The sequence below is a fragment of the Pituophis catenifer genome, unplaced genomic scaffold (genome assembly GCF_029215685.1).
Source record: "Pituophis catenifer annectens isolate HBS135680 unplaced genomic scaffold, rPitCat1.0.hap2 SCAF_1, whole genome shotgun sequence".
NCBI lineage: Eukaryota > Metazoa > Chordata > Lepidosauria > Squamata > Colubridae > Pituophis > Pituophis catenifer.
Genome location: NW_027256881.1, coordinates 147,272,363 through 147,293,047, shown reverse-complemented (window position 1 = coordinate 147,293,047; position 20,685 = coordinate 147,272,363). Strand labels below are relative to the sequence as shown.

General features: G+C 38.8%; 1 protein-coding gene across 1 annotated transcript; it reads right to left on the bottom strand.

Moving 5' to 3' along the window:
* Window positions 1-2,158: 2,158 nt before the first annotated feature.
* On the bottom strand, window positions 2,159-20,316 carry LOC139308999 (GDNF-inducible zinc finger protein 1-like). The gene is made up of 6 exons (XM_070933047.1): window positions 20,274-20,316; window positions 14,097-15,462; window positions 10,218-10,312; window positions 8,750-8,917; window positions 7,368-7,525; window positions 2,159-5,405 (listed from the first exon to the last, which is right to left on the bottom strand). Exons 2-6 carry the CDS (start codon window positions 15,449-15,451, stop codon window positions 5,046-5,048), a joined length of 2,136 nt encoding a protein of 711 aa, XP_070789148.1. The 5' UTR covers window positions 15,452-15,462; window positions 20,274-20,316; the 3' UTR covers window positions 2,159-5,045.
* Window positions 20,317-20,685: the final 369 nt, after the last annotated feature.

Sequence of the window (20,685 nt, the reverse complement as noted above, 5' to 3'; positions counted from 1 at the left end):
GGGCCGGATTTGGCCTGTGGGGTACTTACATCTGGCCCATGGGGCTACCCTGGAAACAGCAAAGGACTGGCCTGCGCTGCTTCTGCCAGCGAAAACGGGCTCCCAAGCTCCATTTTTGGCTGCCACGGTCTCCTGCAACCCTCTGCCAATGAAAATGGAGCTTGAGAGAGAGAAACAAATGCATCTGCCATTTATTTCTACCTTGTTGGAACTTTATCATTGGGCATGTTGGACTGTCCCAGTCTTAACACAAAATTACATTTTATGTCATTTCATCAACTGAAAATGTTTACTCGAAAGCAAAAGAGCCTCTTTGAGTTCTGCAGGGCATTTTTTTTTGGAATAAATGGCTCTGGTTTCCTAAGCTCAATATGGGCACAAAATCAAGTTTGGATTATTCTCCAGTGTACCGAACAGAATTTCCCCACACTGTGCAGTGTGAACTTTTTTTCACCAGAATGTTAACACCAGCGCAACTCACTTTGTGGTGCCACTCACTTGTTCCGAGTGTTTGTGTATACGTGGCCGAGTTGCTCGTCCCAAACAACAAATGCCATTTCTTTAAGCTAAAGACAGTTGTTTGATGCATGCGTATGTTTGGTGTGCCAGGATTAAGACATGAGCCAACGTTAGCAGTATTTAGAACCATCGCTTTAGGTTTCAACAAAAAGCATCACCTGGTAAGCTTTGGAAATATTTCAAATAAAAATCCACCATGTTGTGAAATATTTAAGTGTTGAAGAGATACTGTAGACATGCTTATATTCAGTCACTGACAGACTACGGTCACAACATACGTAATATAGTTTAGAAATCTGTGAAATTTTCCTGGATGCACACACAGCAAATTCATTATCGGTCGTTTGTAACATGAGGTATAGAAGTGGCACTACTTGGTCAATTCTCTTGGATTTTTCTCTTAAAAGCTGGAAAATACTCTCTGAAGCAGCTGTAAGGTTGCAACCAACTGAGTTCTTGGCATCATCTTTAATTGAAGGAGCTGTAATTCAATATACCGAAGTTTTCATCTGTTTGTATTGCTTATTGTTGGCAGCGTCATTAAACTTGTTTATTACCCACCGTGAAGACAAAGTGTGTTTTTACTAGTCCTGTACTTTTTCCTCTACATAGATTTGTCAGGCTGGTACAATATTGTTAGTAGTACAACTAGAAATAATTTTCAGAGTTGTGCAGAGATTCAGATCTGAAGGCCAAAACGGAATTGGGAGCATGCACATAGTATATATCCCAAAAACTTAATACAACCAGGATTTTCTCCAGAATCATGTGACTGCCCTTTGCAGATGATACATGAACTTAAGAAAAAAAATGTGTGTGGTATTTCCTGCAGATGCCAAGTGACCCCCATATCACATTATGCCCTTTAATTCCAAGCCTAGCATATTATTTTGGTAAATAGAAAAAAATTACTCAATAGCTGGAATGATTTATGACCCCAAAAAGGATTTACTTGTGAATTATTTCAACATAAAACACTCAAGAGTTGTAATTGCATTTTATCTCTTCACAAGATTTGCAGATTTCGAGTTAATGAAAAAGCCTTTACTAATAGAGTTATGTAATGGGTTTTAATCGTAACACCTTTTGGCTTAGTGGACTGTATGAATCAGTTTAATCAGTAACCATGAGTAAGCAAACTAAGCATGAACAGCCTCGAAGTAGTCTAAATCCAACCAAATGTGGTTTATTCAATTATCTTTGCTGAAACTGATCTTAATTTAGCATGAAATAGCACACCAATGTGAACAGATGTCATTTCAACACTTCAGCACAGAAATTAGTAATTAGCAGGTAGGACCAGGTCCCTTATGTTCCTTTCTAATTTTAACAAACTAAAAATTCTCCAGTGTAGCTGTACATTGCAACACAATGGCTGGTTTTGCTTTAAGACCTAAGTGGCTTACAGATCCTTCTGTAATGGCTGAATTCACACCAGAGAAACCACATTATGGCTTAGCATGCTGTGAAAACATCCTTTAGTAGAGAGCAGTTCTATTACTTTTGAACACAAACATGAATGCTAACACTGCATGTAAATTACATTTACACATTACTCAGCCTTCTGGATCGCGATATTTTCCAAGAAATGTAAACTCTTTCTCTAAATAAGTAACTTGCAAAAAATATGGCATTCTTTAATTTTTTTTAATAAGGCCAATCAATTTATTTAAGTCCATCTACTTTCACATATTTATACAGTATAAAATAATGATCCCTATCTATTGGTACTTAAGGTTGAAATATACCCTACAAATGTATTGCAACTGGTCATTAAAATGCAAGTCAAAAGGAGCACATGGTATACAAAATAAATATGTAAATATAACCCCTGGATAGTATTTCTAAAAACATTCATTTTACCAGATTAAATAAAAACAGAAGAAATGACATAAAGCTCTTACTACAGAGTTTACCTTTAAAAAATTATATATAGGAACCTTTTATTGCTTTTCCTTCTGGACAAACAAAATATTAGGGCAAGAATTTGAAAAGCTAATATAGCAAAGTTGGCCTAAATTATTCCTCCCCTATACAAAGTGATTTTGAATTTGATGTAAGGAAAGAGGAAATTTTGAGGATACACAGCTGAATGAATCCAAAACTTTACTGAAGGATACAACCAATATCCCAAATTGGATCCAATGCGGGAATAAATCTTTGACTTTGAAAAGTAACCAAGTAAAAGCAGCTTGCATATTCTCTGAATCCACAAATGCCTTGAGGAAAATATCTTGCATGCCAAGATTACTTCTGTGAAAATCCTGTCCCTTAAGACAAAACAATTGTGCCTCTCTCAAATTTACCACATTTTTTTGTCATAAAGAGTGCAGGGCCCAACACACATCACTAGTTGCACTAATTTCTGAAAGGGGCAGAATATTTAAAAAATGCCTTAAAAGATTGATATTCAATGTCATGTGAGATTTCCACTTTTGAAATGGGATTCCCCCCTACTTTGTTGTTTTCTGCATTTTGTAGCTCTCTTAAAGATGCTGCATCTTTAAGGTTCCCACAACCTTCCAAAGAAAATTTGGGAGTGCACACGGAATGACAGAAACTACAACGCTTTAACTTACACCTTAGTTCCCCAATGTAGAAAAACACCACGAACACTACAATATACGTGATTTGGAAAGAAACATTTAACGTGTTGGTGATTTTTTAAAGTCTTAAATAATACTAAGGATGGTTTCTGAATATAAAAATTAAAACCCAGAATACTAGCAAATTCAGGACATATGGTAGGTGGAATTTCAGATTCACATAGGTTTTGGCACTTATTTCCTGATTTTAAAAGTAAAAAGGCACATTACTGATGCTTTCTGAGTTAAAAGTTTTCCTCTCCGCAACCTGTGTGATATAGGAAACTTACTTTCACATTTGAGCAACTATTTTATCTTGGTTACACTGCATGGTCTCCCGAGCTATGAGCACTGAAACATAATTGGGTGAATCTATTTGTAAAAATCTACAAGTTTGCAAATAGTTCTTCCTATCTAAATTTCTGTTTTGCATTGCTTAGAATCTCAGCCCAAATTATAACTTAATTTGCCATGAGAGATGGAAGTGTTTCGTGCAAACATAAATCCGAAGTAGGAAAACTACACCCAGAATATTTCAGGCACCACTGCCAGAAATCTGATGATTTTAACTTTCTTAATTCAGAATATTAATATAATGGGGCAAAGCAAGGTAATTTACAATAAATTATCTACAACAAGATGTACCATCTTTGGGGAAAACCCCCCCATCATTTTTAATATCTTGGAGCAATCTGTTCTATGAGAACCCTGCCCATGAAATTCTTCAAGATATAAAACACTCTTCTCCATATGCAAATACCAGTTAAGTAGAATACAGAAGCAACTGGGAAATAACTTCTGGGGGGGCGGGAAATGGGGGAACCAAGAACCATGTGCGGTACCTTCTAAAGAGAGATTCTGGGCAAAGAATGTGCAGGAGTGAGAAGATACCTAGGTGGATGCAATAAGATGATGAATTTATAAAACAGGTTGGGGACCTATAAATCTCTAGATGTTGTCAGATAACAATTCTCAGTTAGTCTCATTAATACGAATGCTGGTTGGCACTGATCGGTAATTTAGCATTATCTGGAAAACTCTCAGTTCCTTACCTCTGTAGTAGACATCACTATCATATGGACAGATCAATAGGGACTGAAGAAAGAGAGAGCTAACAGGCTTACCTAGGAGGGAAGTTAGTTCTAGAACAAAGCTTCTGCAATATTTTTTTTAAAAAATCTGTTTCCATGTTTTTCCCCCCCAAGACGTAGTCTGTCATATTGATTACATTATTTTAATGTAATCTCCATTCCTTTTACAAAACTAAGTCAACATCCAAATTGTAGGGGCAGTGGTTTTCCCTCTCTCTCCCTCTGTGGTGATTGTACACATCAATTCCGGAGACTATCCAAAGCACTGGCTGCAGATTTTTGACAGCTGCAAAAGGGTTACATGAGGGAAGAGAAACCCAGGACTTCAATTGCAACAGCCAAGGGACACAATTGGATTTAAATGTTGATTTTCCTGAATTTCGTCAGAAGAGCAGTTCTGCAGTTTACAAAAACAGTGTTAGATATTTCCTACCATCTGAGATTTCTTTGAAAAATTACACTGCATAAAGTATTGGGCCCAGAGAGAAATTGTGGTACAGTATTTCACATTCTTTTGCATACAATATGAAAACAATGTTAAACAAGATATTTTTTAAAAAAGGAAACTAACAGGATATAATGCCAAGAAGAAAAGAAAAATCTGGACTCAAACAGAACCTCCATTTCTTTTTATAGTGACTGTGATCTGGACCCTACTTTACATTATGCAGATAAAACATGAAAGAGCACTTTTCTCTTTGACAAATGGGTTAAGTGCTGACTTCATCCATTTGAATTCAACTAATTTGGGTAGAACACAAGACTCTTAACAGTACCTTTTTACTGTTTGAGTTTTACACAATATAAAGTAACTTTTCCCTTGTTGAACTTCTCCACTCAACTGATGGACCTATTCCATGTTCACCAAGTTGTGAAGAGGCTGTTGAAGTGAGTCTGTCTGGGTGTGCAACACTGTTAGATCATGCAAAGCTGTAGCTATAGGGGCTTCTTGGGACCCCGCTGCAGGCCTCAATTTATAGTCTGTTACAGAGGAAGATCCATTTTCATGCCCAGCAGCCATGCTTTCTTGAACAGCCGTCAAACTTTGATAGTGCCCATTTTCAGAGAATGACAGCAGCTTTTCTGATAACTTGGGACGAGGTCCATCATATTCCTCATCAGGAAGCTCAGTCTTATGATCCTCGTCATTCTTAGAAGCACCTTCAACAACTACAAGGAAAGACTTCCAGGGTGTGTTCTTATCATGAATCTATTAAAGAAAAAGATAACCCATACTAAATCACTCATTAGTACCCACTGGATTCTACAGCACTTTCTGTAGCCTGAAACTGTAACAAACAAATCCCACGCACAGAGCTTTAAACTCTTGATACAGTATGGAGGAGATTCTTAGTTAAATAATAGCTAACCTAGCACTTTTTTTTTCATCCCCGAAATACAGCAGAATATTTTGGAGAATGGATTTATATTCAAGTAATAAAGACTACATTAAAGAAAATTTAAAATTCCCTTCTTCAGAAGGGAAACTTAAATCGCTGGATTTATTGAGGGACCAGGGTTTTAACTTGGATTGGTGGAACTATCTTCAGATTAATTCAAGATTCCAATAAGACAGAGACAAATTTGGTATAGAAGCTAAACACGGAAATTTTGACAAAATTATTTGGGGAATAGATAAGAAAATGTTAACAAAAATTTATAACTTCCTATTAGATGAAGATAAGGCAGAGATCATAGCAAAAAAATCAACTAAATATCTGGGAAAAAAACCTGGGATATAGACTAAATTTTAACGATTGGGAGATAGCCTGGAATAGGAACTACAAAATAACCAAATCGGCAACATTTAGAGAAAATCACTATAAAATGTTACACAGGTGGTACCTAGCCCCAGCTAGGCTAGCGAAAATGTTTCCAAATCTCTCACCCACATGTTGGAAATGTGGAAAAATGGTCGGCACCTTCTATCATTTATGGTGGACTTGCCCAGAGACCAAAAAGTACTGGTCCAAAATCCGACACTGGCTCTGTGAAATAACGGGACAGGAGGTAGTCCTAGCTCCAGAATTTTTCCTCCTGGGCATAACTGAAGATGGCTTAAATAACAACAAAACCCAATTTATAATCCAGATCACAACCGCGGCTAGATTAGCCTTCGCAAAATGCTGGAAAAATAAATTTATACCCTCAGAAGAAACTCTAATAAATAAAATCCTAGAGTGCGCAGAAATGGCGAAACTGACGAGTGAGTTAAATAATGAGGACAATTCTAAATATTATGACGTATGGGGTAATTGGTATAATTGGTTGAAGAACAAGATAAAAACATGACTTCAGGATATGACCTGTTTTGCACTTGAATTAAAGTTATATTGTATAGAATAATGTATAGTTAAGGATGAAGCTTATTTAACATTTGTCTCACTAAATTGTACAAACACTGTACCTCCAAAAGGAGATAGAGATTGTATATTTTCTTTTTATTTTGGAAAATTCAATAAAGTATTTATATAAAAAAAAAAAATTAAAATTTGGCAGTGGCAGTTAAAATGTTGAGATAGCAAGAAGCGGGACACATTTTTCCCAAGTGAAGGGAAGGTGTAAAACATTACAAGCAAGCTAAAAATAATCTCAAGTATTAAAACTTGTTTGTGCATTCATTTACGTGTAAATTGTTTTCTCCTTCCAGGAAAAGCTTGTGGGCTTTTTGATGGCAAAGATCAGGCTCTGTATTTGAAATTCTGTATCACATTTCGTAATTGTGTTGGGATGACTTTTTATGGATTTTCAAAACAAAAATCAAAATTGTCACTGTAATTCTGAAAACCCCGCTTTGGCAGATGTCCCCAATCAGGAACCCAACAATTCAGCAATAAGGAAGGTATTTCATCCAAAGGAATGGAAATACCCTCTGTTAATATGTGAAAGGTTCCTATTTTTTTTTTAATCTGCATAAACTGCTCATCCATGAAAAGTTCCTATTTTTTTTTAATCTGCATAAACTGCTCATCCATGAAAAGTTCCTATTTTTTTTTAATCTGCATAAACTGCTCATCCATGAAAAGTTCTTACTCTAATCTCATTATCCAACCATATATATCATTTTGTGGGATCCATACAAGGTAACCTTTCCTATCCTTTAATGCAACAGTAACATGTAACTGGAAGTACACAAAAAGCGATTTTCACAGAAGTGCCCGTTTTCCCTTACTGAGGTGTGACGCCGAAGAGTAGACTTGTCCGTAAATGTCCGCCCACAGGCATTGCACATGAATGGCTTCTCTCCTGTGTGGATCCGATGATGACGTTGCAGTGCATTGAGTTGAGTAAACTGTTTGCCACACTGATCACAGCAGTATGGACGCTCACCTGTAAGATAAAACACCTACAGAAATCAGGGGAAGTTTTGCCAATGAAATGCAGGCATAACCTCACTGAAAGCCTTGGCTACACTGCCACCTTGCTGAGGTTGCTGTGCTACTCAGCATATTTACACCTCCAATTAAAAGCAAAAACAAAGTGTTACCAACTGGCAATTATAGAAAAAGAATAGGCCTAATCTCTTGAAGTTTAATCTGGAGATTCTTTTCAAAGATGCAAAGAATATTAGCTGGTAATGCAGTTAGAATGCAATGAAATAGATTGTTATATACTTTAAAGAGGAAAATGCCTAAAGGTCTGAAGAACAGAATTTTAGGGAATAATATATGAAAGCTAAACAGGAATTGGGAGAATTTGCAGGTAAGCAAACACAACACTAACAACCCCAAATTGTTAAAGCTATAAAAAGTACCAGGAATCCATGAAGATCATAAGCAAAGAAACAGGTTTATAGATGCACATATTAAAAAACTAAAGAAGTAAACAAAAGCAGACAAATTTTACTTTTAGGGACAGGAAGTTCAGTCAAAAGCAATCAAGTAGAGGAAAACAAGACAAGGGAAGACCTATTATTTTCTGAAGAGTTCAAAGTATAAAAATTTGATTCAAAGACATTGGGAAGAAATATTTACAGTGCTGCTTAAGAGTTTGCAAAACCATTTGAATTTTCAATATTTCTGCATAAATAACCTAAACATGTTCTTTACATAAGTTCTAAAACTAAATAACAATACCCCAAGAAAACAGTCAAAAATACGAGACCTGGAATCTCAAGCTACTGAAGATAGTGTATGTTTCTAGATAGTGTATGTCAGATTCAAACAATCTTAAATATTACATTTGAAATAATCGTTTCTAACAATCAATTTGAACTCAGATACAGTTTAAGTAAGAGATTACAGCAGTCTGATTCATAAAGCCACAAATTATGATTTACAAATCACTGTGAATTGGCTGGGCAAAAACCCAAGACAATATGGTATAATTCAGTATAGTAGTGTATTCAGGCTGAAACACAGGTCAATCTGTTGATCTGGCAGATAGCACTACGGAAACCTGGAAATTGTAAATTTCTACCATCAGTTGACAAAACTAAGGGCTACAAGAGGATTAGCATCAGCTAGCAAGAAAACTCAGAGAACACTCTTAAATTTTCAAAAAAAAAAGTTTTAAAGCCAAATGTTTTCTTAAATTGTTTTTGTAGCTTCCTACCTGTATGAACTTTGATGTGCTGATAGAGTGAATTCCTCTGCGCAAATGTCCTAAAGCAAACTTCACATTTAAAGGGCTTAGATCCAGTGTGGATTCGATTATGGTGTTTCAAATACTCCTTGGAGGCAAAGCTCTTCCCACATGTCTCACACATGAAAGGTCGCTCTCCTAGAGCAGAAAGGAATTGGAAGAAAAAAAGCAGACAGACTGTTTTTTGCTGATGCCAAGTTCAACCCACACACATGAACATGGGTTTGCACACAAGGCCATCCACTTCTGCTTTGTCTGTTATACTTATAGAATAGTTATAGCAAACCAAGTTCTCCTTGAGTATTTTATACTGACATCTCTACAAAGTTAACATGGCCAAAAAGATTTCTCTGAAATGTATCTCATAATTAATGATGGATGAATGAAAATTTTTTATAGTCAACGTTTTTAAAAGTATGGAATAAAAAATATTTTGCAAAACAGTTCTTACTTCAGAGTGACATGTAATTAGATTCATTAGATTTTTATAGCGGCTACAAAAAGCCTATTATTATCTCATACTCAAAATGACGGTAGGATTTAAGATTAACATGAGATTGAGATAAAACCACAGCAATATTGGATATTTGATCCAACTTGCCAGTTAGCTAATGGAGATACAGTTTGTACATATGCTTGATTACGGAGTTATGAAGAATAGCAAGGTTGCCAATACATATCCCTTCTTAACACAGTAATATATAGTGGCATTTCCAACAGCACCTATTTTTCTGTGCATTGTTTTAATGTAAAAAAAAGGAACTTATTCTGGTCTTGCTGGTTTAGCAGAATCTCATTAATGCTACTAACGTAGACAATAAGGCTGTTTTCACATCATACAATGAACTACGAACTAGCCAACTATGGTTTATGCTACATAATTTAGAAACCTGTCCATATGATTTTAATGGTTTCAGGTAAAAAAACATCTACCCAACTGGGTTACCTGAGTGAACTAGGATTCAGTTAACAATGGGACAACACTTTATGTGAACCAAAGATATCGGCTTATTGGCTAGTATAATTACTTCATGGTTTGGTGATACCGCTAACAGGAATATCTCTAAATAACAAATCATAACATTTAACAAGATATAATAACAACCTACTCTTATCATTTGAGCGGTTTTTTGAAAGTGGAAAACTGAATTTCTATTGATTCCAATAATAGCTGTGAGCCATATAATTCTGGAAAACTGACTGGACTATCCAGAGTAAAGATATACAACAATTTTTCTAAACTAATGAGGACCAGATAATAATTTTAAATTGACAAAGAATAAAATTTGATAGCCATTGATCTTCAAGAACATTAACCTTAATCCCCATCAGCTGCGTATAGTAATAACATGCATCAAAACAGATTATATATTGCACATATCGGTCACTAAATAAAAAAAACAAACTGGAGTGTAAAAATGCAGTATTATTCTACTACCTGTATGGCATCTTTTATGGTATATAAGCATGTGATTTTGTGTAAATCGTGCTCCACAATCATTACAAACAAATGGTTTTTCACCTGTGTGGATTCTGAAATAAGAAAAGAATAACACAAATCAAGACATGTATTATATTTGCTCCTCAGCATCACTGAGACATAAGTCAGTGGATAGCAATCAATGGCATTTACTAGGATGACTCTTTAAGATTTTCAGTCCAGAATGGGGATCTCTAATACAGACTGGGAAATGTAATACCTAGCGCATCAGTTGTGCATGATGTGCTCAATCCAACAGGTAGTATGTACATAGTTGTCTTCTAATCGGGCTTTTGAGCGCATGGCAGTAAGGCCAAGCACTTATTTCAGAGTTCAAAAAAATGTAAGACTTATTTTTGGGGAAACACAGTATACATATGGATTATAGGTCATTTCCTCTCTGAGTCCAGGTAGTATTTTATACTCTGTCCCTAAAATAACGATTATTCCTGAATCAAGAAGCATGAAGGACCAAAATGTCCCTATAACTTTGTAATCAGATTTCACCACAGATATCTGCTTTAGGAATAGAGGTGACATATCCAAACCCCATTAAATTCTCAATTTTCTCTCCTATATTATAAGGGTTGAATGAAAAGCAAGGCTTCCGATGTTCCATAAGTTAAAAGATGGCAATAATACTGATGTATGAGATGTTAGATATTTCCTTCAGCATATTTTTTTTCCATTTTGTTAAAATGGAAGCCTGCTGAGATTGCGCTTTAAGTTTTGATTGCCAAAGGAATCCCTCCAACTGAAATTCACAACAAATATAGATTGTTGCCTTGATATACCTGCTCTGCATCACTAAGCCAAAAAGGTACAGATGGGAAAGGCTGATTTGTATAATCAAGAACTAAGTACCGTAGATAACCTATGACAGCAACTAGCCAGCCTCACGTGAGAAATGTTGATAAACTGATAAAAGAGAATTGGTGAATCAGTCAAAGGGACACAACCATAGCATTGTAACAGGAATGTGTGGGTCAGTCACATACTGATATACTTCAATATATCAGTAATGTGACCCACTTTACATGCAAGTTGTGTTCCTTTCATACTGATAGCAAAGAAAAAAGCTTTCAAGGGTTGAAATTTGCCAGCAATCATTGTCATATTGTTAAGAATAAAGATAAGGTGAAAATTTCTTCACTGCGTTATGCACGTCCGTGAAACATGGGCTTGTCAATGAGATTCAGAAATGAAACATCGGTGCACAGAATATCATTAAAAAACTTCACCTTGGTTGGAAAAAAAAATTCAAAACACAGGCTTTGTCAGGAAAGCATATAGTTACCGCTTTTTAGTCTACTTGTGTGGTATTATTTATGTGGATTTCCTTGAACCTAGCACCAGTATCAGCTCAAAATGCCCGGGGGGAAAAATGATTAAACAGAGTTTGGAAGCACAGAGATATGGATGCAACTCTATAGTTGTCAACCCCTAGGCCTCACCTATGGGCCACCCAAGAGACAATGGGAAAGCTTGATCTCACTGTATTAGCCCATTTGCAATATAGTCCAGACTTGGAACCATGCAAAGTTTTCCCACAATCGAAAGAATACCTTCATAGGCATCTGTCTAACTCAGATGAAGAAGTGAGAAAGACTATTAGGACTAGGCCAAAGACACCGTTTTTGGGACCATTTTAAGAAGCTTGTCCATCATTGGCAACAAAGTATAGTAACTGCTAGTGATTATGTGCAGAAGTAAGTAGAGGTCATTCCAAGGATGATTTCCCTGTTTCATTTATTAAAATATTCCCATTTAAACTAAAATTTATGGAGCCGCTTATTTTTCATTCAACCTTTTGTATATCCAAACTTCTTCTCTATTTCCAAGAATAAGCAGAATCTTATCTCAGAGATGATTCACAGGCTAGGATCAGCAGCAGTTTGCCTGCTGCTGCACAACAGGAAGTATCAAAACAACAAATCCTGAAGTTGCTTTCTCCAATTCTATGCCTTCCAGATTCTTAATCAGCATGGATGACAGTTATATCGCCTGGGGGGATCATGGAAGTTGTAGCTCAACATTATAGGGGCTGAACTCACAGTTGCCCTTTAGGTTACAAAGTAGATCTGCCTTGTTCTCACCTTCTATGTACAGGTAGTCCTCGACTTACGACCACAATTGAGCCCAAAATTTCTGTTGCTAACCAAGAGAGTTGTTAAACGAGTTTTGCAACCTTTCTTGCCAGAGTTGTTAAGTGGATCACTGCAGTTGTTGAGTTAATAATACAGTTCTTAAATAAATCTGGCTTCCCTATTGATTTTGCTTGTCAGGTCGCAAAAAGTGATCGCATGATCCCAAAACACTACAAGCGTTATAAATAAATGCCAGTTGCTAAGTGCACAAATTTTGATCATATGACCATGGGGGTGCTACAATGGTCATATGTATGAAAAATGATTGTAAGTCATTTTTTTCAGTGCAGTTGTAGCTTCGAACAGTCACTAAATGAATGGTTAAGTCGAGAATTATCTGTATTCCTAGATTTGAAAGTCAGTGGCATACTTCTTTGCGGAGGTGCTTAGTCACAGTATCCCAGCCAGGAAGCCATGGAAAAAGCCATTCAGCTATGATTCTAAATCCTTGCTTGGCTAAGTACACACAGCTTTCTCCTAAGCATGCCAACACCCTTACCCGACTCTTTTCTACTTGCACAGTCTTTAACTGTTCCATTAGGTAAGCACAGCTGCCTATTTCATTCAAACGTGTTGCACTATGATTATTTTCGTCTAACTCGTAAGCAATGGTTTGAAGCGGAATTGTTTTGAAATCAGACTTCACCCATAATTCCCAGTTTAGGCCAAACAATAAATCAGGATCAGTCAAAACTAAACAGATTCTGAAATTCTCCTCAATCAAGAGATAGCAAGAGACTACGACTAGCCAAAAAGGCTACGTTCATTTATGTCATGCTATACAAAAGCTTAGTCTAGCCTCCAAACATGATGAAAGTTTTGCATATCCCTTACATGTATTATTTTATTTGCCCGGCTATGACTGAAAAGGACTATACAGCCAAGCACAGGAAGAAATATCTTTCTTAAAGACCAATCCAATTCCTTGTCTTTACCAAAGAAATATCATTTCTACTCTAAGTAATATTAGAAACATACTCTAGTTTCTTTTCAGAAGAAAAGAAATCTAGCCAAAAGTAATTAGAAATGTTCAATCAGGACCCACTGAGACAATGTATCTGCTTGGGATACAGCCAACTAAAGAAAGGCTGCTCTCTGAATGTTTAATATGGAAAACTGACTGCCAACAGCACTGATTATATCCAAACTCATTGTCAAAACGAGAGGGTGAAGGAATTGTAGTTCTGGCAGTTCCAGCCAGCCCATCTGGAGAGCACCAGAATGAGAAGGCTGTTTGAGAATAAATACCCCTGTAACCCTCCTGACAGTATTTCAAATATTACCTAGACAAGGTTTAATTGTATGAACTGGCTTTCCAACATGTGACAACCTGCTACAATTCTCCTTCTTAACTTTTACACAGCATTGTACTTTACCCAAGTCAGTCTGTGACTGGAATATTGTTGTCATTCCCACAACACGAGCATGTTAATAATCAGGACTCTAAATGTTCTCCATTCTTTAGTTAAGGTTTACATTTATTCCAACGTATGTTATGGTGGCTCAGGAGCATTTTAGATTATGGCCGCGATCTGCTGTTTCAAAGGGAAAAAAACCCTATTACTGAACCCGCCAGAGAGGAGCTCCAACCTATTCATTACTTTTTTGCCCAGGAAGAAGCTGCCTCAGGGAGGGCATTAGCTTTTTGCCCGGAGATTTAGCTTACAAGGCCCGTCCCATCTGTTCATACCTCTTGTGTGTTTTAAGTGCCGAAGGCTGAGAAAACTTAGCCTCACACTCTGTGCACCCATAAGGCTTGTCGCCTGTGTGTGTCCTTTCATGAAGCCTCAGGGCCGTTTTGGAGCTCAAACCCTTTCCACACTGGAGGCAGTGATGACGCTCCCCACCACCCTCATGAACCTGCAGAATGTGCCGCTTGACGTCCTTCTTGCGCTTGAACTTCTTACCACAGAGCTCACATGGGAAGTGGCGCTCGCTGCTGTGGACGTGGCGCTGGTGGCTTTTGAGGTTGCACCGGTTGGCAAAAGTCTGGCCGCAGGTTTCGCAACGGTAAATGATTTCGGCTGCGATGCCATGGCTCTGCTTGATGTGTTTCAGAAAGCTCTTCTCGTAAAGGAATTCCCGCTCACAAGTACCGCAAGTAAAGTTGCCATTGCGGTTCTTTTTATCCGCCTCCAGTTTAGTCAGGTTTTCTTCCCGCTGGTCCTCAGCACCATCAGACTCTTTCTCCTCTAGCTTCACGCTATTCATCGCTTGATCTTTCTCCTCTTCCTCCTCCTCCCCGCCCTTTTCACGGGAGCCCTGGTCTTTGGAAAGCCGGCTCTCCTCCACAACAGCTTCAGCAAACTTCTGTTGCTCTCGCAGGCGCCTTGTGTACTTCTTCTTGGGTATCTCCACAAAGACTTTTCTGCCAGCCAACCTGCCACTCGCCCGCCTGATTTTGGCACAGGGGGCCTTCAGGGCTTCTCTTTTTTTGTCCAATTTTTCCTTTAATTTCAGGGTGGTGGACTCGAGGTCCGGTCCAGTCCTGGGTCTTCTGAGGGCAGAACTTGTAAAATAATCCACATTGTCCCCTTGTGGTTCAGTGATAGTTTTGGGCTCAGTTAAAGTGCCAGGATGGGCCTTGCCATCGTCATTGGTATCCTGTGACTCAGAAAAATTTTGCAACTCCAGCAATACCGATTCAAGCATTTGTTTTTTTAACTGAAAGCAGGTCTCTGACAAATCTAAACATTTCAGTTTCTCAGCCACTTCCAGCATGCGCTGTACCCGGTCTTCTTCTACCTCTACCCGGGCAGTATAAACAAACTCCAGAAAAGACGCAAAGTCAGCTACCTGGACTTCATTCAGTAAGACATTGGTCCTTGGTCCATCCATGCCCTTTTCATTAAGAAAGACCTCTTTAAAGAACTTGCTTGTAGCTGCCAGCACAGCTTTGTGAGCAACAAACTCTGCTCTGACACCTTGATATTCTACGCTCACGGTGACATCACAAAGGTGACCTAGGAGACGCAGCTGGTGCATTTCATTCAGAAGGTTGATTGGTGAGGATTTGGATTCCAGAAGAACAGCATTATTTTCCATCTTCTTCCTCTCTAAAAATACATTATTACATGTTAATAGTCTGCCACACAAATGAGATTAACACTCCAAAGTAATGTTCTCCCAACCAATTTGAAAAAAGAAATACAGGTGAAACTTGAAAAATTAGAATGTCGTGCAAAAGTTCATTTATTTCAGTAATGCAACTTAAAAGGTGAAACTAATATATGAGATAGACTCATTACATGCAAAGCGAGATAGTTCAAGCCTTGATTTGTCATAATTTTGATGATTATGGCTTACAGCTCATGAAAACCCCAAATTCACAATCTCAGAAACTTAGAATATTACATGAAATCAATAAAACAAGGATTGTACATAGAACAATATCGGACCTCTGAAAAGTATAAGCATGCATATGTACTCACTACTTGGTTTGGGCCCCTTTTGCATCAATTACTGCCTCAATGCAGCATGGCATGGATGCTATCAGCCTGTGGCACTGCTGAGGTGTTATGGAAGACCAGGATGCTTCAATAGTAGCCTTCAGCTCTTCTGCATTGTTCGGTGTCATATCTCTCATCTTTCTCTTGGCAATGCCCCATAGATTCTCTATGGGGTTCAGGTCAGGCGAGTTTGCTGGCCAATCAAGCACAGTAATCCCATGGTCACTGAACCAGGTTTTGGTACTTTTGGCAGTGTGGGCAGGTGCCAAGTCCTGCTGGAAAATGAAGTCAGCATCCCCATAAAGCTCGTCTGCGGAAGGAAGCATGAAGTGCTCCAAAATCTCTTGGTAAACGGCTGTGTTGACCCTGGACTTAATGAAGCACAGTGGACCAACACCAGCAGATGACATGGCTCCCCAAATCAACACAGACTGTGGAAACTTCACACTGGACTTCAAGCATCTTGCAGTGTGTGCCTCTCCATTCTTCCTCCAGACTCTGGGTCCTTGGTTTCCAAATGAGATGCAAAAGTTGCTCTCATCAGAAAAGAGAACTTTGGACCACTGAGCAACAGACCAGTTCTTTTTTTCTTTAGCCCAGGTAAGATGCTTCTGACGTTGTTTGTTGTTCAGGAGCGGCTTGACAAGAGGAATATAATATTTGAAGCCCATGTCCAGGATCCATCTGTGTGTGGTGGCTCTTGATGCACTGACTCCAGCCTCAGTCCACTCCTTGTGAAAGTCCCCAACACTTTTGAATGGCCTTTTCCTGACAATCCTCTCCAGGTTGCGGTCATCCCTGCTGCTTGTGCACCTTTTTCTTCCACACTTTTCCCTTCCACATAACTTTCTATTAATGTGCTTTGATACAGCACTTTGGGAACATCCAACTTCTTTTGCAATTACCTTTTGAGGCTTTCCCTCCTTATGGAGGGTGTCAGTGATGGTTTTCTGCACAACTGTCAGGTCAGCAGTCTTTCCCATGATTGTGATTCCTACTGAACCAGGCTGAGAGACCATTTAAAGGCTCAGGAACCCTTTGCAGGTGTTATGGCTTAATTAGCTGATTAGAGTGGGACACTTTGAGCCTAGAATATTGAACCTTTTCACAATATTCTAATTTTCTGAGATTGTGAATTTGGGGTTTTCATGAGCTGTAAGCCATAATAATCAAAATTATGACAAATCAAGGCTTGAACTATCTCGCTTTGCATGTAATGAGTCTATCTTATATATTAGTTTCACCTTTTAAGTTGCATTACTGAAATAAATGAACTTTTGCACGATATTCTAATTTTTCGAGTTTCACCTGTAGATCTATAAAATCTGCAAAATCCAGGTATGACCATTGATTGGAAGGGTCTGTGAATCTTCAATATGTATATAACTATTTCCTTGATAGTAGGCCTTCACAGACTTTGATAGGCTGCCAGTGATTTACAAGTATCTCCCTAAATTGCTTGGCATATATAGGTAGTCCTTGTTTAGCAGTCATAATTAGGACCAGCAACTCAGTCATAAAGCAAATTGATTGCTAAGTGAAACCACAATTAATCTTTATGATCTTACTTCACTTTTCCTTTGCTTTACAGATCTGCAAAGGTTGTAATTGCAGGAATTAGACCTAAAGTTACTTTTATATCATGGTTGTAATTATGAATGGTCGCTAAACGAAGCAGCCTAAATGAGGACTACCTGTATAAAGAGCAAGAAAGGAGTTGTTATTTTTTGTTGTAAACTATTGGACTTGATTTCACAGTGCTGTCACAACTCTTCTGACAGTATAAGAATCGAACCAAATGAATAAAATAAATAAATAAATGAGACCAGAAAGAGAGATTAAGAAAACATTCCTGAGTAGGATGGCATACCAAGGAATCTGTGTTTTTCATTCATGCATACTTACAAAAGGAAGGATGAGAAAAATATGTAGAGAACAAATTGATTAAATTAAATACTTGCAATGAGAGGCAAACTGCTTAGTTCAGATCTCTAATGATACAAGAATCTGGGGTTGGGGAAAGGTAGGTACATGTCCTCTTTGAAGCTTAACAAACTGAAATTCTTTGTCATTCCTTCCCTTCTTCTCAGCCCCATTGAAAGTCCTGTTAAATGCTTATTTTATTTAGAATAATATAGCACTTTGAAGTTTTCCATATATAGCTTTCTTACAATTTTCAATTCACTGATGTACACCTCATCCATCCAGTTCTCTCCATCTTGACCCTGAACTGCTTAACATTCACATCTCAGATCTCTTCATTTGGAAGTTGGGAAGAAGAGTTAATCACACTTAACCAAAGCACCTGGATTGAGATGACATACAGGCCTATGGCTAAGGGAAGTAAACCTAAAACAAATTAGCGCTTTAACCAGGGTTTGATCCAGTGGTGGGATTCAAGTAAATTAACAACCGGTTCTCTGCCCTAATTTCTTCCAACAACCAGTTTGCCAAACTGCTCAGAAAGTTAACAACCGGTTCTCCCGAAGTGGTGCGAACTGGCTGAATCCCACCACTGATTTGATCCATGGTGACTTTGGATAACCTGTCCATCTGATAGCCAGGGGTTTATCATATAATGAAACTCAGTTCAAGAACTAGAGTCCACACTTGCTTATTTCCCTCAGCTTTTTTCCTTTCATACAATATCATTTAGATTATAAACTGGCGGATAAATTTATGAAGCTGTTCTGAAATTTATAATGGAGGAAGGTAAAAAGGACTTCGGAATGCTTAAATTAATCGGTGAAAATACTACTATTGGTGAGCACTCAATTCAATCTCCCTATTTCTATTATTTTCTAACATGTTTTTATTTTTAAAAAGTTTATTTACTTCTAAGTAAAATAATTCACATTCACATTTTTTATTCCAACACTCAGGCTTTGCATCTCTTTGTCACAATTTATATTGTGCAGGCTTTGTGGGTCTCAAACTTGGTTTTTCCTTATGACCCTGACATAAAGTTCCTGATAGGAAGATATGAAAGAGCAATTTTGAATGTTCTTTCCAGAGTTGTTCACCCTGCTTAGGCAAAAATGCAAGTGAAATGGAGTATGTGACAAGGTACATACAAGGGGCTCAGGAGATCTGACAGAAAAAGTCAGAGAGCCACATAGACATCTGGTTTCCCCCTCCTCCCAGTTTTGATCACTGAGAGACAGGAAGAAGTCAAATTTTATCAATAGAATCAAGCAATTTCACTCTCCTAACTCCAGGCACAGCTAACTGTTTGGCATTCTTTGGCTAACAAATCTGCCCCAGCCTATTATAAAAAAATATCAAATGAGCATTTTTTCCCCCTATGATCTCCAACTTCTAGTTCAAAGCCATTCTAAACACAAAACTGCTTAGAAATCCTATATTTTAAGTATGCGCATCTTTACTATTGTGGGTTGTTGTTTTTTTAAATAACCCACCTCTATATACATTTACTGCAAGTTCAAATCTCACCAGGCTCAAGGTTGACTCATCCTTTCATCCTTTCGAGGTAGATAAAATGAGGACCCGGATTGTAGGGGCAATAAACTGACTTTGTATAAAAAAGAACACCGCTTATGGGGGGGCCAAAAGCCCTACTAAGCAGGTATATACAAAAGTATGAAGGCTATTGCTTAACGCATTGTAAGTCGCCCTGAGTCTCCAGAAAAGGGCGGCATATAAATCGAACCAATAAATAAATAAATAAATAAATTTAATATATACTCTTCTCTCAGCTGAACTTCACTTAATTTCCTCCCATTCTGTCTGCTGCCCTCCAGAACCATTAGCCTGAGGTAACTTGATGCCCCCTTAGATATGGGACTACAAATCCCATTTCATCCTAGGTAGCACACCACCAACAGGCTAAGGGCAACTGGAAATTTTCCTCAATCTATTTGGAAGGCACCAGGTATTTTTTAAAAGCCCTGGGGAAGCGGGAGGATCGTTTGGCCATCCGTGTTTTTTTCTTTTGGTTGTTGTCCCAGCGCAATTGATGTTACGCATAAATTACTCCCCATCTTAGCTACGAATACCTTGCCAAGCTCACAGCCACGCAGTATTTTTGGGGGTGGGGAGGGAATGACTGCACCTTCCTTTTCGTCCTCAGTTCCGCACCGCGATCTTTTCTGCAGGAGACCCACCGCACACACACTCAAAGACAGACAGACAGACAGACAGACAGACAGACACACACACACACACACACACACACACACACACACACACAGACCAGGGAGGAGGAGAATGAGCACAATAGGGGTACCACTTTGTCTCGCTTCGTCTCCCACCCACCCCCCTTCCTAAAGGAAGGCTCACTTCTTCAGCTGCCACCCCCACCCTCGCCTCCCCTCCGGCCGACCCGCCATCGAAGCGCCGCAGACCGGCCGCGCCCCTCCCCGATTCGACTCTCTCCACCACCATCGCATCCCACTCACCGGGCAGCCCCCGCAGCTGGGCAGCCTCAGGGCAGGATGGCCCCTCCCCTCCCCCCGTCACGCTCCCACATCCGGTAAACGGCTGCCCCTCCGCCCATTCCTCCCGATGACGTCACGGCATACCTACGGCGTTCGTTGCCAGGAGAAGGCGGCGGAGGGGGAGCGTGAAGGGGTGGAGTCAGATTTTTCCCTGCCCCTGATTTCATTAGGACTTCCGCCGGGCTCCTACGAAGCGGGGTGGCCGCTCTATTGTCCTACCCTACCCAAACAGAGAAAGGCCTTGCTTCCACCATAGAGACGTTTAGGGCTAGAAAGGCGAGCGTCTCCGTTCCTAGCAAAGGTCCGGGTTTTACCGAATCTCTTTTTCGAGCGTTCCTTCTCGCGGTGTTTGAAGTTGCTCGATTGTTTCGTT